Source organism: Cheilinus undulatus, linkage group 22, assembly GCF_018320785.1.
Source record: "Cheilinus undulatus linkage group 22, ASM1832078v1, whole genome shotgun sequence".
NCBI classification, from domain to species: domain Eukaryota; kingdom Metazoa; phylum Chordata; class Actinopteri; order Labriformes; family Labridae; genus Cheilinus; species Cheilinus undulatus.
This window is the reverse complement of record NC_054886.1, coordinates 23,821,419-23,834,875: the sequence shown is the minus strand read 5'-3', so window position 1 is coordinate 23,834,875 and position 13,457 is coordinate 23,821,419. Positions and strand designations below refer to the sequence as shown.

At 37.6% G+C, this 13,457-nt stretch overlaps 1 protein-coding gene across 1 annotated transcript in view; it reads right to left on the bottom strand.

The window, feature by feature from the left end:
* Positions 1 to 12,223, bottom strand: part of vax2 (ventral anterior homeobox 2) — a 40,575-nt gene extending 28,352 nt beyond the window's left edge. Inside the window, exons 1-2 of the mRNA XM_041778957.1 lie at positions 11,816 to 12,223; positions 7,515 to 7,702 (exon numbers count right to left, since the gene is read on the bottom strand). Coding sequence (XP_041634891.1) covers positions 7,515 to 7,702; positions 11,816 to 12,050 — 423 coding nt within the window. The 5' untranslated portion in view covers positions 12,051 to 12,223. The remainder of the gene's footprint in view (positions 1 to 7,514; positions 7,703 to 11,815) is intronic.
* Positions 12,224 to 13,457: the final 1,234 nt, after the last annotated feature.

The following is a 13,457-nucleotide window of genomic DNA, read 5'->3' as shown; positions in this document are numbered from 1 at the left end:
CCTCTGAACCATGTTTCAAACACATAAGAACAAAGTTCTACTACAGTAACTAACAGTAACTTTAAGAGCCTGAGAGACATTTACAACATCCAAAGCACAGAGACACCCAACTCTGTATGATGTTTTTTGCAGGATTTCAACGGCAGAATTTTCATTCAATCTCAAATTGAGGCTAAATAAGACTAAATTGGTAATTCTCATCTTTTTAACACATTTTCTGCAACAAATCACTTAATCTTGTGTTAAGAGAATACACCACTTTACAGTAAAAGTCCAAACAACTATTCTAGTATTTATGAACACATAATTTAAAATCATAACTTGCTGGACTTCCCTAAAATTGGTTTAAAAGTTTGTTACCTGTTTACCACTGGCACAAAATACTTCTATCATGGTAAAACCAAAAATAAGTAAATAAGCCTTCCTTATATCCATCACCCTCGTGCATCAAAACACAACAAAAAATGGTGTTAAGTCTGGTTTTAACACCTGTTTTCCCCTCTATAAAAGCACTACACAAGCCCTGCTGTTGGACATTACATTTTACCAGCTTTATACAGAGCGTGAGGCCTTTTAAAACGTTTAAACCATCCTACCTATAAGCTATATCCTGACTATACATTCACTCAATGTCTAATCGAAATCCGGTTTGACTGTGTCATCAAACAACTGCGACAAATCAGGCAAACAAATGCAAACACTCGGCCACATCTGCACATCGTTCAGCCAGCTTTACATTAAAGATTAAACATGATTCGTCTCTCCCATTTGTGGCAGGATTAAACCAGTTTAACACAGCGCAGAGACCATTAAATCCATAGCTTGTCCACGGACGAGCTGCAAACAACAATGGACTGATACAATGGCGTTAGCTAGACGTCAGCTGCACTCAACTCAGGAGGACAGAGAGCTTTAGGGTGACCACACAGCATGGAGTACTAAAACCTGTAAGAGTCACACTGATGGAGGAGTCAAAAACAATGTTTGAAAACTCCCCTTTCTTTGTGCTTTTAAAAAAAAAAAATGTAAATGTAAACAAAACAGATGCCAAAATGCCAAAGTACAAAGACAATCAACTTTAAAACATAAAACAAGTGTGAAATTAAAATTCATTTATCATTTGCCATTACAGCCTTTCCAGGATACAAAGAAAATCTGTCATTAAATGTAATACTTGAAAAAATTTTTTTCAAGACTCTCTTCATACATGTTAAGAACCTATTTTGATTGAAGGATAAAAACATGATATAAAAATGCAAGTTATTTGTGTGTGTGTGCAGCATGCAAAGTAAACTTTCTAGGAGTCTTTTGAGGAAAAAAAATGAGAGAAGTTCACTACCTTAAAGCAGCTGGAAGGTCGGATATTGTCTTAACTTAAGCGGCCTAAATCTAGTTATAGTCATAGTACAGTCATAATAGCCACTTTGCTGTTAAAGCTGATAAGCTATAGCTCACTACAGTTGAGTTCTATTCATTTTAATAATTTGTTTCTATATGTCTAGATTGGCTGAGAATTCTTCCAGCATACAATAAAGTAATACCAGCACATCCTAATTCATTGATCATGTGTTTCATATTATATAGATAAGCCTACAACTTTGTTTGATGAATAAAAACGTTTTATGTTACAAAATCTAGGGCCTGATAGCCTTGCATGTAAAACTTTTTCATTCTTTTTAAAGGCCTTAATTTTTGCAAAATTGATTGATCAACTTTTTAGACTTTTTAAGTCTCCGTAGACACCTTGCTTTTACCTTTGTTAAATTAGAGTATAATTAAATGAATGGGAACACAAATAAGTCCAAGATTATACCTAAATTATCAACACACCATACCTTTAAAAAAGGAGCTCAAAAGTCGCTGGAGTCACTCTGACAAAGGTTTTGCAAACAGGAAGGGAAAACAACAAGAACGTGTTCATTTAAACTATGTAGCTGCCAAATAAAGAAGCTCACAAGGCTAGCTTTAGCCTAAGTGAAGCAATTTTGAACTTAACGGCAGAATGAGCCTGTAAACGTTCATACTTATCAAAGAAAGATTAGACATTTTATGAGACCGTAATATTATTGTTTTGAAGTAGTACTAGACTTCAAATAAAGCTAGCCTTCACGGGCAGAAACCGACACATACCTCGAAAATGAGGGCTGGTTACTCCTCCTTAATCTTTCTAAAAAAAAAAAAAAAAAAAAAAAAAGAAAAAGAAAAAGAAAAATAGAAACAACTAAGAAGAACAGAGGGCTCCCACAGAGATACTTCCTCCTGCTGTGTGAGCCACCTGCCGGGGCGGAGGGCTACCTCGAAGCCGGTAACTGGTTACTTAGCAACGCGTTACCAGAAGTGATAACTGTACTGTACGTACCAAGGGTTAACGGTTGACGTTGCAGCGTGGAGACAAAATAAGTTTGTTTTGGCGCCAGTTTGCACTTAAACATTTGAATGTGGTCGATTTATTTTTATTAAATCTACGTTTTTATGTCTTCAGTTGAAACTTGTGGTCGAATACGAGCTTAACTCTGCGAAATTTGTGCTAAATGTGAAGTCTGGACGATTAAACTCGGACGTTAGGGAGAATAAAACCGTACAAAAGAGGCGTATTTTACAGAAGTATAATTCAATAGCAGCATAATTCAATAGCAGCAGGCTGTCAGTGTTCGTCATGAAACGACAAGTATTTTGTGGAACTTGTTTCAAAAGAAATTTTATGGGTTAGAAATAGTTTGCCATGTAATTTATTGCAGTAAAAACGCTGTTTTTCCTTGTGGTGCTCAAATACCAACGCTTATTTCGTAGTGAGTTGGGTTCAGAATTTATTCTTGATTTTTTTTTTTTATGTGCCCACTTTAGGTATATAAATTTCATATTTGCAATATTGTCTTTTAGCTCGAGCACAGTAGCTTCCTGTTGTTGTTAAAAACCTATGCTGTCTGATGTAAATAAAGTTTACATCTTGAAAAATCAATTCAAAAGCTGGAATCACAATTAAACTTTGCCCAAGTATCGTAAGAATAATGAAAGTTGGAATCATTAAAGATCTGAGTAAAACAAGTTCAGTGTGAGATAATTTAAAGATATCTGACATACATAGTAAAATAAAATAAGCCTATGTGTTTTATGTCGTTTTAAGCCTCCGGACAGCCGCATAATTCTCAGGACTAAGTTTCTACAACTCTGTGTTATAACGGTCTAATTGAGGTTTTCTTCCGTCCACTTGCGTCTCTGCGTTTGTGTGTGTGTTTGTGTGCGTTTGTGTGTCTCCAATGTGTGCTGCCTCATTGCGTGATCAGTTTGAATACCTGACCAAACTAATTGGAGTTACTCCATGGGTCAATGACCAAATCCCCAAACATTGTTAAAAAACACTTAACGATCCAACAACCTCCCATATTATTGTAATTAGTATGTGTGTTTCAGTCACAGATAAAGAGGCCTGTCACATTTGGACACGTTCAGAATCGGGCTCTGTGAATTTTTAATTGAGATAAACTTTACACAAAGTTTCTTTAAACAAAAGGAGATGCACGGTTGTTTGTGTTTTTTGATAAAAACGTTCAAATTGTAATTTTTTAACACAAATTCTCCGCTGAAGCTGAATGCTGTATTATTTTCGATTTGTTTAAATAATTTTGGAACAGAAATGGTTTCTTTGACAATGCGGTTTTTACTGAAATCGAAATGAAATGTCATTGCTGAATTAATTTCACTAAAACTAAATTGAATGAATCTTGAAATCTTTTCCAAAGTCAAATTTTGTACCAAAACAATAATTATTTAAAAAAGACTGATATTTGGAAAATAAAATTCCCCACAATGAAAAAAAACTTTTTTGAAACACAAACTTTAGTCACAACTTGACAAGAAGATAGATAGATAGATAGATAGATAGATAGATAGATAGATAGATATTCAAAGCCCATGTCTCTTCTGAATACTCTTTTTAAAAACGAATAACAGAGATTTAAATAGCCTATAAACACACTTTGCTATAATGGAGTAGCTTTTAAATCCTGCGACCTTTAATTTGAAGATGAACATCAAACTACCTCCTGTGAAAGCCTTGAGCAGCGCAGTAAAAAAAACATCAACAAACACCGCAAATCACGTCAAACTAGCCCAAACAAGTCTCTTTGAAAGCAACTAAAACTTTGAGAGCTTCTATGTTTTTTTGTGATTTGTCCAGATTAGCCTTGAATGATGCATTCGCTTAAAAAATATGCAAACGCCAGAAATAAAAGAAGATAATACGAAGAAAAGAAAAGTCCTCTAATGCAAACTAAAAGCCTTTCGATCACTCTTAAAAGCTGCTTCAATGGTACACAGCATTAAGGGGAAATTCAGAGCATTGGGTTTAATATTTCACAGCCATTACTGAAAAGAGTATTTACATTTTGTTCTCACTTTGAAGGTCACACAGTTTTTCTCTCAGCCAATCGTGTGCCGCCCTCACAGCGTCTCCTCACAGCAGCAGGAAGCTCAGGCCCTCCCATTAACACCCCGAGTGTCAGCACTAATGAGGGACACAGTGGCTGCTCTGTGTTCCCACACACACACACACACTAACACACACACACATCACCTCTATGTTTGAGTGTGTTATTTTGTGGTTATTATAATGTTGGCCTCCTTCAAAGTGGCGCGTAAAGTTCCAGCAACAAGTGTTTTTACACAAGAGCTGATTAAAGTCTGCAAAGATCAAAAGGCCTACAGAGCTGCTGCTACGTGCTCATAATCTGCACAACATGAATAAAAGGGTTGATTTTGAACAGAATTCATTTATATTTCACAGTATTTTTCGTGTCTCTATCATATCCGTCTTATTATTATTGAAAGTCGCCGTTTTATACATTATCTATCCTGTTTACGAGACAGAAAAGCAAGCAAAACTGCCCTATTCTGAAAATGATTGTTTTCCACGGACGCATTTATTAAAAAATAGCGACGCAAGACAAAAAAATGCACATATATGCTTGCTTCGATCTAAATAACGATATCACGGCAGCAACAAAAAATAACTTTGGAGGGAAAAATAAGTAATCTCCCAGAAAATAAAATATATGAAGCTACACAGAAAACATCAAAAAGCTTTTGAATCATGAATCGAAAAATTGAGTCAAAATGCAACACTAATGTGGTTGGAGCGCCATAAACCTACTTAATTAATTTTCTTTGAATATTTTCTTCACAAGATGGTAATGTGGTCTTTATTTATTTAAGTAATCATCGCCTGAATAAAAAAAAATAAAAAATTATAATAATACAGAAAAACGAGCCATAAATCCTGAAATAAAAAGAGTAGAGATCCCATTCACGCTATAGCATTCTTTTTACGTCAATGCGTCAGATGTGACGCTTTAAACAAACACAGAGGGGTTGGGCTCACTGCGCTGGAGGAAAATTTGAATGAAGAGCGCGAGCTGTTTGACAGAGCCTTGAAGTATCTGCATTAACGGACCAACGTGCTCCTACGTCGTTCCAACGCGGCTGTAGTAGTCTTAAATGCATAAACATTGCTGTTTTTATATGGGCAGAAAATGAAAGATTTCAGATAACGTTCATATTCAAGAAAAAAAAAACGGTTAAAAATGTCATTGTGTGGGTCGTCCTTGATAGCAACACCAGATGCAGCGTTACACCTTTAACTTCCACCCTCTGATGAAAGCGTCCTTATTGAGGTTGCATGAGTCACAGGCATTGACTCATCTATTGGTGGTATCAGGCAAGTGTTTAAATTTTTCATACGTGGACATGGTGAGATATTCTTTAAAAGCATATTTATGTGATAACGTCGCTGAATTTTGGAAAAAAAACTGAATGTAAAGTTTTACTTTTACCACATGTACCCTCCACACACAATCAAGGCCTTCTGCACGTGCACAAACATTCATGGCCTTTTATGTGTAATATGTATTTGTGAGTCTTTTTTAAAAATAGCTACTCCACTGAAAAGAGAATATTCAAGGTCAGCCATAAGATATGCTAATTTAAGAGCACCACTTGGGGCTGTTTTTAGGCGGGACAATGTTTCAACTCCTCATCTCTGATTGGCTAAGAGGTAGGGCTGGGCAATTCATCGCAATTTAGGTTAAATCACAATATGTCCTACTGCAGTTTTCAAATTGCAGAGTGTGCAATATTTCGTTGACCTGAAATGTGTTTCAAAATACCACTTTAATAGTTTTTTTTTGCAACAGAGATGTTCTGTACTACACATCACAACATTTAATTTTGTCTTGAATGGTTTGCAAAAATCCTACTGTCTAGTTTTTGTATATCTCTGTCATTAAAAATGAGAACGACATCATTCAACGATTCATAGTAAATTGGCAATAAGTAAAAATATTCGCAAATACTTATTTTTTCAAAATTGTTTAGCCTTTTTTTTAATGAAGTAAATAGTGTGCTTGTTATAATGTAAAACGAGTTATTGTTTTTAGTAGAGAAATACATCCAATGAGGAAAATTATGAAAAAATGGCAGATTAAATCACAATCGCAATGTTGGAGAAAAAAAAGGCAGATTATTACTATAAAGAGAGAGAAATTAGAGGACTAAATTTACATGTGACAATACATCTTAGTAATTTACTTATTATAATGAAAAACCTCAACAACATTGGTTGCTCTTATGACATGATAAATGTACTGAATTTAAATATGTGCTACGTCCAAGCTTAGGCCCGAACTAGCTAGGCCTGCTGATGGCAAGGCTACTGCTACGTCAACAAAAAATCTTCCCCATTTTGTTTGTACTGGTAGTTTTGTTTTATTCTCACCATTTAGGTCATGATTTTTTTTCCCGAACTTTAGCATTACGTTCAAGACAGCACTACCTCCTTCTAGCTTTAGCATATATTTTTGAGCTAAAAAATGGAAAATGCAGCGTAGATGACCTGGGGGTTAGGTAAAGCCCATTGTCACAGGCTGCCCAGGTTCAAGTCCAGCTTGTGGCTCCTTTCCCACATGTCTCTCCCTCTCTCTCTTATCCCTGTCTGACAGTACTCACTGCCCTCTTCTCTGAATAAAGGCATTAAAAGCTCAAGACACTGTACTTTTATTCTAAGTGACTAATAAAATGAGTCAGAATACAGGAAGTCCAGTTTTTGAGGTCTAAAGGTCTTTAGAGAGGATTCAAACCCTTACTTAGCTACCAGTGGCTGCAACTAGCTTAGTTTCCGATAAGGCTGCTCCGTTTTGAATAAAAAACTCTGGTGATGGCCTTTATGTCACACTTATATTTGATTTTCTTACTTATTGTTAAAAAATCTTTTTTAGCTGTTTTTGGTTGTCTTTTGATTTTTTTCTCTTTTTTACAAACATTAGCGTTTTCTGGCTTGTTGCACCATTTCCCCCTTTAAACCAACTATTACGAGGACACATGGCCAACCTTCAAGCTTGAGATTCAAGACAACAAAAGACTAAATTTGATGGCAGAAAATCGAGTTTTCAAGTACAATATTTAGTATGGAGCGACACCACACCTACTGTTTAATATAAACTCTGAGACAAGCTCGTTCTTACCTGCGTTTCTGAGAGATTCAGCTGTCTCGCGAGCTCGGTGCGCTCGCGGCCCACGACGTACTGGCACCGCTGAAACTCGAGCTCGAGTCGGTACAGCTGCTCGGCCGTGAAGGAGGTCCGCGTGCGCTTGGGCCGGTCCAAGTCGAGTCCCTTTGGCAGGACGATCTCCCTGATGGTGCCCTTGGCGTCTGTACGAAAAAGAACCCCAACAGTCTCAGTTAATTTGCGTTTGACACCACTTTGTCCAAACGAAGACTATAAACGATGGCTTAAACGTAGGATTGCATTCGGTGTAAGGATATAGATAACAGATAAACACACCTTCTGTTCAAGCTCGAGTAACTACAGGCTACGTTAAGAAAACTGATGTAATATTAATATGAGCTGTGCTATTGGCTAAAAGCTTCACAGAGAAAATAAGAGCTTTTATGAGGTAAACAATATACGTGTGTACTTTCCATAGAGAGGGGGTGTTTATTTCATCCTTGTGTGCTGTAGACCCCACTAAACACAGCTGTGTAGTGAATAACACCCAACAATTCACAGGCCAGACACCACTCTGTAAATCTAAATGAGTGGGTGCTCATGCCACATCTTATGAAACAGATTGTTTATTTGATTTATATTTAAGGAATGTTGAGATTTTTAAGCAACACTGCCTGCATAATGTTAATCGCCGTGGTTACAGATACACAACAGTTTTGCGTGCTTTAAATTAAAGAATATATATTGTCTTTTAATGGTTTTAGACTGGAATTTAAATCCTTAATTCAAAGCCATGACAGTTTGAAGACTCCACTGGAAACTTTTGACCGATAATAATCGTGCGTGATAAAACTGCCCTCACAATGTGAATTCTGCTCTTTTGCCAAAATTTCTGAGCACATTTTGTCCGGTTAAACTGTTGAACTATTCACTCTGTTCCAACCAGAAGTGACGCACATAAAAGATGGCACCACCTTATTCCCCTGCCTGACATTTAGTTCATCCCAAAGTAGAGAGACAACGTGATCGGGGCGTCAGTGTCGACTGTTTCACTTCCAAGTTATGCGTCATTGTGCACCCAAAACAAGAGCAGAGTGCGCGTGGCTACACATTCCCATTAAAACGTGGCATTTTGTCACGCCTTTGATCTTGGTTTTTATTTTTATTTTTATTTTTTTAGATTCCTCATTGATGTAAGTCTTTATTCTAGTACTATTTTTACTGACTTGAATCTGTTGGCATGCGCTGTGCCTTTAGTTTTATTTGATTTATTAGGATTTTGTTGTTTCTATAGTTACACAAGTTATTTTTGATATGAAATACAGAAAGCCAATTAAAAAATAATATAAACGAAACCTTGAGATTACAAGTTATGCAATAGACTGTATTAAATGTATTACAAATGTAAAATAAAAATTAGACGGAAAGGGTAATTTCGCAGACAATTTACTCCACATAGGATCCTGAAGATAATATGTCCACACTCACAAAAAAGAGGAAAAAAGCAACCTCATTTTTATTCGTTATAGATTTTAAAAGGTGTCTTGTTCCCTCAATATTTGCGTATTCTGGCTGCACTGTAACAGAGAATATATGTTCGTATTTATCACATTGAACAGAAGCGCAGGCCAGACAAGCCTTTCTCTTTGTCCAGGGTTTTGACTTCATAAAATATGCAACCGAATAAAATATGAAGAGGCCTGAATTAAATATGAAACATAACTGATAGAACCGAACATCCATGGATCCAGGATTCTATAAGGGGGACAACACCACAAAGGTTTTTAATTTTTTTTTTTTTTTTTTTTTTTTTTTGCATATTTGTAATAATATTTGTTTGTTTAAAGTCAATATTTGACTTGTTTTTTCTCCTTCTGATTGAGCCATTTTAACATGAGATGATTGGGGGGAATAAATACAGTAAGTGAAGTGAAGGAGACTCAATGCGTAAAATGAAAACTGTGCCATTGTCTGTAACAGCAGATTGATTCAATTGATAACCGATCCATATGTATGGATTAAACAGCTATTTCGGCCTCATAGTTACAGGCAGTCGTTCTCAAGTGTTCTGGTATTCGCTACGTAATGAAACATGCCTCAGAGGTCTCCATCTTTACGCACGCGTAATGGCCATGCGTAATGTGTCACCAGGCAGGCTAGACTCCGCACCAGTGATTCCACAAAATCCTCCAAATACATAGAAACACAGTGGGGAAAATTAAAACGTTCCCTTGTTGTAAAATATCAGCTCAAAGTGCAGCAAGAGGAGAGGGGGCAGCGGTTACACGGCAGACCCGCTGACCTCTCGGTGACCCCTGCCTCTGTGCTGAAGGAAAAAAGCACCCCTCCTGTATCAAGCTTTAAAAACAAATCCTGACACTGAAGGCGTCGTTTGCTACGTGCAGAGGACTGAATGCAAAAAAAAAAAAAAAACCTCTCTTCTTGTGCTTCTGCAGGCCTCTTCCGCCTCTGTTGGACAACCTTTACAACCAGCGACTCATAAAAACACAACAACGACACAGTAGACATGGTTTATTGAGAATATAGGAACACCTGCCAGCCTACAAGGGCTTATGTGAAAAATAAAGAGTTTTGTCTTGTTGGCTGTATGGAAAATATTCTAAATATAAAATAGAGCCCTCTCATACTGTTAAAGCAACTATCTAAACAAAAGTGTATGTTATAAAAATACTGGAACTGAACGATGCTTTGGACACGCTTGTTCAACATGACCATAATCATATCTGCAGATACGTCTAATATGTTAGCTCATTTACATTTTTTCTCTCTTGCCTTCTTTTTCCATTGACAACTCTACTCTTTAAAATTGTTCTTGGCTGCATAAATTGTATTTTTAGCTAAACAAGCTAATTCTGTGCGCCTAGGAATTAAATACTTTATTATAAACCCAAACTGTGCAGACAAGAAATCACTCAGTCTAGGGTACGTTAATATACGCATATAACCGCGGGTTAATAGGCCGACATATTGATTATTTCCCCAGCAAAAAGTTGCACAACACTGTAAGAAAAAAATACCAAAAGTACTGAGCTGAGCTTTTATTTTACGCGTTTTGTGAATGGGATTATGCACGGGAAAAACCGTGCAGTGTACTCTGTTCCTGGAAAGCATTACATTAATTTAGCATCAGTATGTTCTAGTATGAAAAATCCCTTTACGTAACAGTATATTTAAATTTTACTTTTTTTTTAACGCCCTTTATTAACAATAATAACAAAAACCTAAATGAAAACAGCCTTTAATAACCTACGTGAATGTAAAGATATTTATGTGTTTTTAAATGTTTACTGACATTTTACTGTGCACTCTTTTTTTTACAAATTGTTTTCAAATATAAATTCAAAACAATTGTTTACGGATACACGGGTACTTAAAGTTAAATTCGACTTCTTAATAATCTAAAATTACAAAAACAAATAAGTAAAAAGCAAACAAAGTATTTGTGATTTTTAAAATGTTTTTAAGAGTCCCAGTGTGACTCAGAGGGCTGCTGGCAGGAGGGCGTGGACTCCTCTGAATTAAATATTATTCTCATGTACATGAACATAAGGCTGGCACACAAAGGCAATCAAGTAGCCCCACATATACACACCCAAACCCAGTGATTAAGAGTGGCTATCAATGGAAAGCTACGTGATATTTCACTTAGCTACTACAAACGTCAAACTAGCCTCGAGGTGTGAATTTATGCTAATAATTATGAACACTTTGCCATTGTATTTTACCTTATAATTGAGCTATAATGAGTCAGTTTTAATTAACTTGCAATGTTGAAAAATTTCCATTAAAATTTCAAGCATAGAGAAGTTCTGACAACTGCTGCAAACATTAATTCAAATAGGATTTTACGTTGTTCTTAAATTGAGTATTTTGCAGGTGCGGTCTGGTGTTACAGTCATTTTGGCATCACGGAAGTGAAAGTAGCCTATTGTTACCAGGCTGCCCCAGAGGTGGAGTATTGTTGGACACTAGTTTTGAAATAAGAAGGCACTCCTTGAGTTAACGACACTTTTTAAAAGTTTACATACATTATGATTTCACTTTTTTGTTTTTGAGTATTTCAGACATACGTTGGGCATTTTTAATCAAGAGAAATGAGGGAAAACAAAAGACAAAATTTAACATATTACATCTCTCATTATTGTAAATTTAAGAGGGATAACAGAGTACTAATGTTGATGTCTCGTTCTGCTAGTCAGTTTAAATAGCCTGGCTTTCGTGGAAACCAGCATAAATTTACCAGTGTAAGGTCTACTTTTCCACAGTTTTAAAATATTAGTATTTTACTCTCTTACCTCTCACTAGTATCCTCCGGCAGTAGTCAGGGTCTACTCCCAAAAGTTTGTCGTGCCCGTCCTCGCTGGACGACGTCGGCGTGGACGCTGACGTCCCCGGGGTGTCGGTGGAGCTCTGAACCGGGGACCTGCTCCCTATCTCGGCGCGGCACTTTGTCTCCATCCGGTCCGGACACAGCGGGTTGGGTCCACAGCGGTGGTTCCCATCGCCCATAGTCGTGGTCTGATCAAACATCTACAAAGTCCTCTCTGAAGCTTCTCCGTCTGTGTCTCTCTCTGCTGCTTCCTCTTCTTCTTCTTCTATCCTCCTCTTCCTACTTTCTTCTCTTTGCAAGTGTTCTCCAGAGACGAGCAGAGCATGCCCTCCTCTCCTCTCCCTCCAAAATTAAAAAAGTAGATCCAGTTACAAAGGAAGCACGCGGTCCTGGAAGGGAGCCGGCTTCAGGCGTCGAGACATGACGCGAAGGGGGTCCGGAGTCCAAAACCAAAAGAGGCAAAGGAGAAAATGTGAGGAATTATAGCAGCAGCAGCCAGGAGGAGCAGAAGAAGAAGTGCATGGTGTTAGGTTATCACAAGGGGGGCAACGAGATCTATGGAGGAGCGGGGAGGTGCCACAAACACACACGTGAAATGAGGCGGTGCACACTGTCACACACTTACAGACACACACTGGAGAAAAATACAGCGGTTAGAGCTGAGTGTGGTGGAAACTAGGGGGGAAGTTTGTCCAGGTTTGTCCTGAGGTGCAGCCTGTTACTTCAACCCGGGTCACCTCCGCGGATCCTTCACTGAACTACCACATAAAAGGGGTCGTTGCTCTCCAGCTGCAAGATAAAAAATCGTCTTTGTGAAAGGGAATGTCGGGAGAAGGGACACCTGCACCTTGGTGCACAATGAATGTCCAAACAGTTTAATTTAATTTGACTCAAAGCTACAACATCGCGGTTGTAAGAGCCGGCAGATGATACTCTGCCCGCACCAACACAGAAGCGATGTTGGTGTGTGGATGATATTTGTGGTGACACGGTACACTTTACAGAAGGCAGGAACACCGACACGTCACTTCCTGTACAAACACAACGCTCGCTGCTGATTGGTCAGCCGGCAGAGGCACGTTTTGATAAGAGGATGAACGGCGCTGCAGAGCAGAGCGACGAAGACATGACACGATGGGGGGAAAGAGACAAAAAATAAAAAACCAGCCCGGGTTTCCCCACAGCCCTGAACACTGCCAGGGTGTTTTGCTTCATGTGCTGTGATTTTCGCCAAAAATCAATGTGAGGCAGAAGCATATATCGTTAATATTTGGTGCATTTTAGGGCATAAAAACGCATAAATTGCCTAAAATTATCCACAATTTCTAAGCAACGTGACTATAAACAGACCAAAATATATTTAAAAACTTAAAGTTAGGGCCTAAATATCAGTATTTTTTAAAAACTAAATACAGGATAAACATGTCACGTGCTAGTTTGGCTTTTCTATGTAAACAGAAAGCCTACAGCGCTTTTTAAACAGCTACACTCAGCTTCTTTAATTGTTTTACATTAGAAAAAAGTCAGTTTATTTTTGCCTCTCTGAACCTGGCCTGTAAGGATTTAGGAAAAGTCTTGGATTGTAATGCTTCTCATAAAAGATGTGA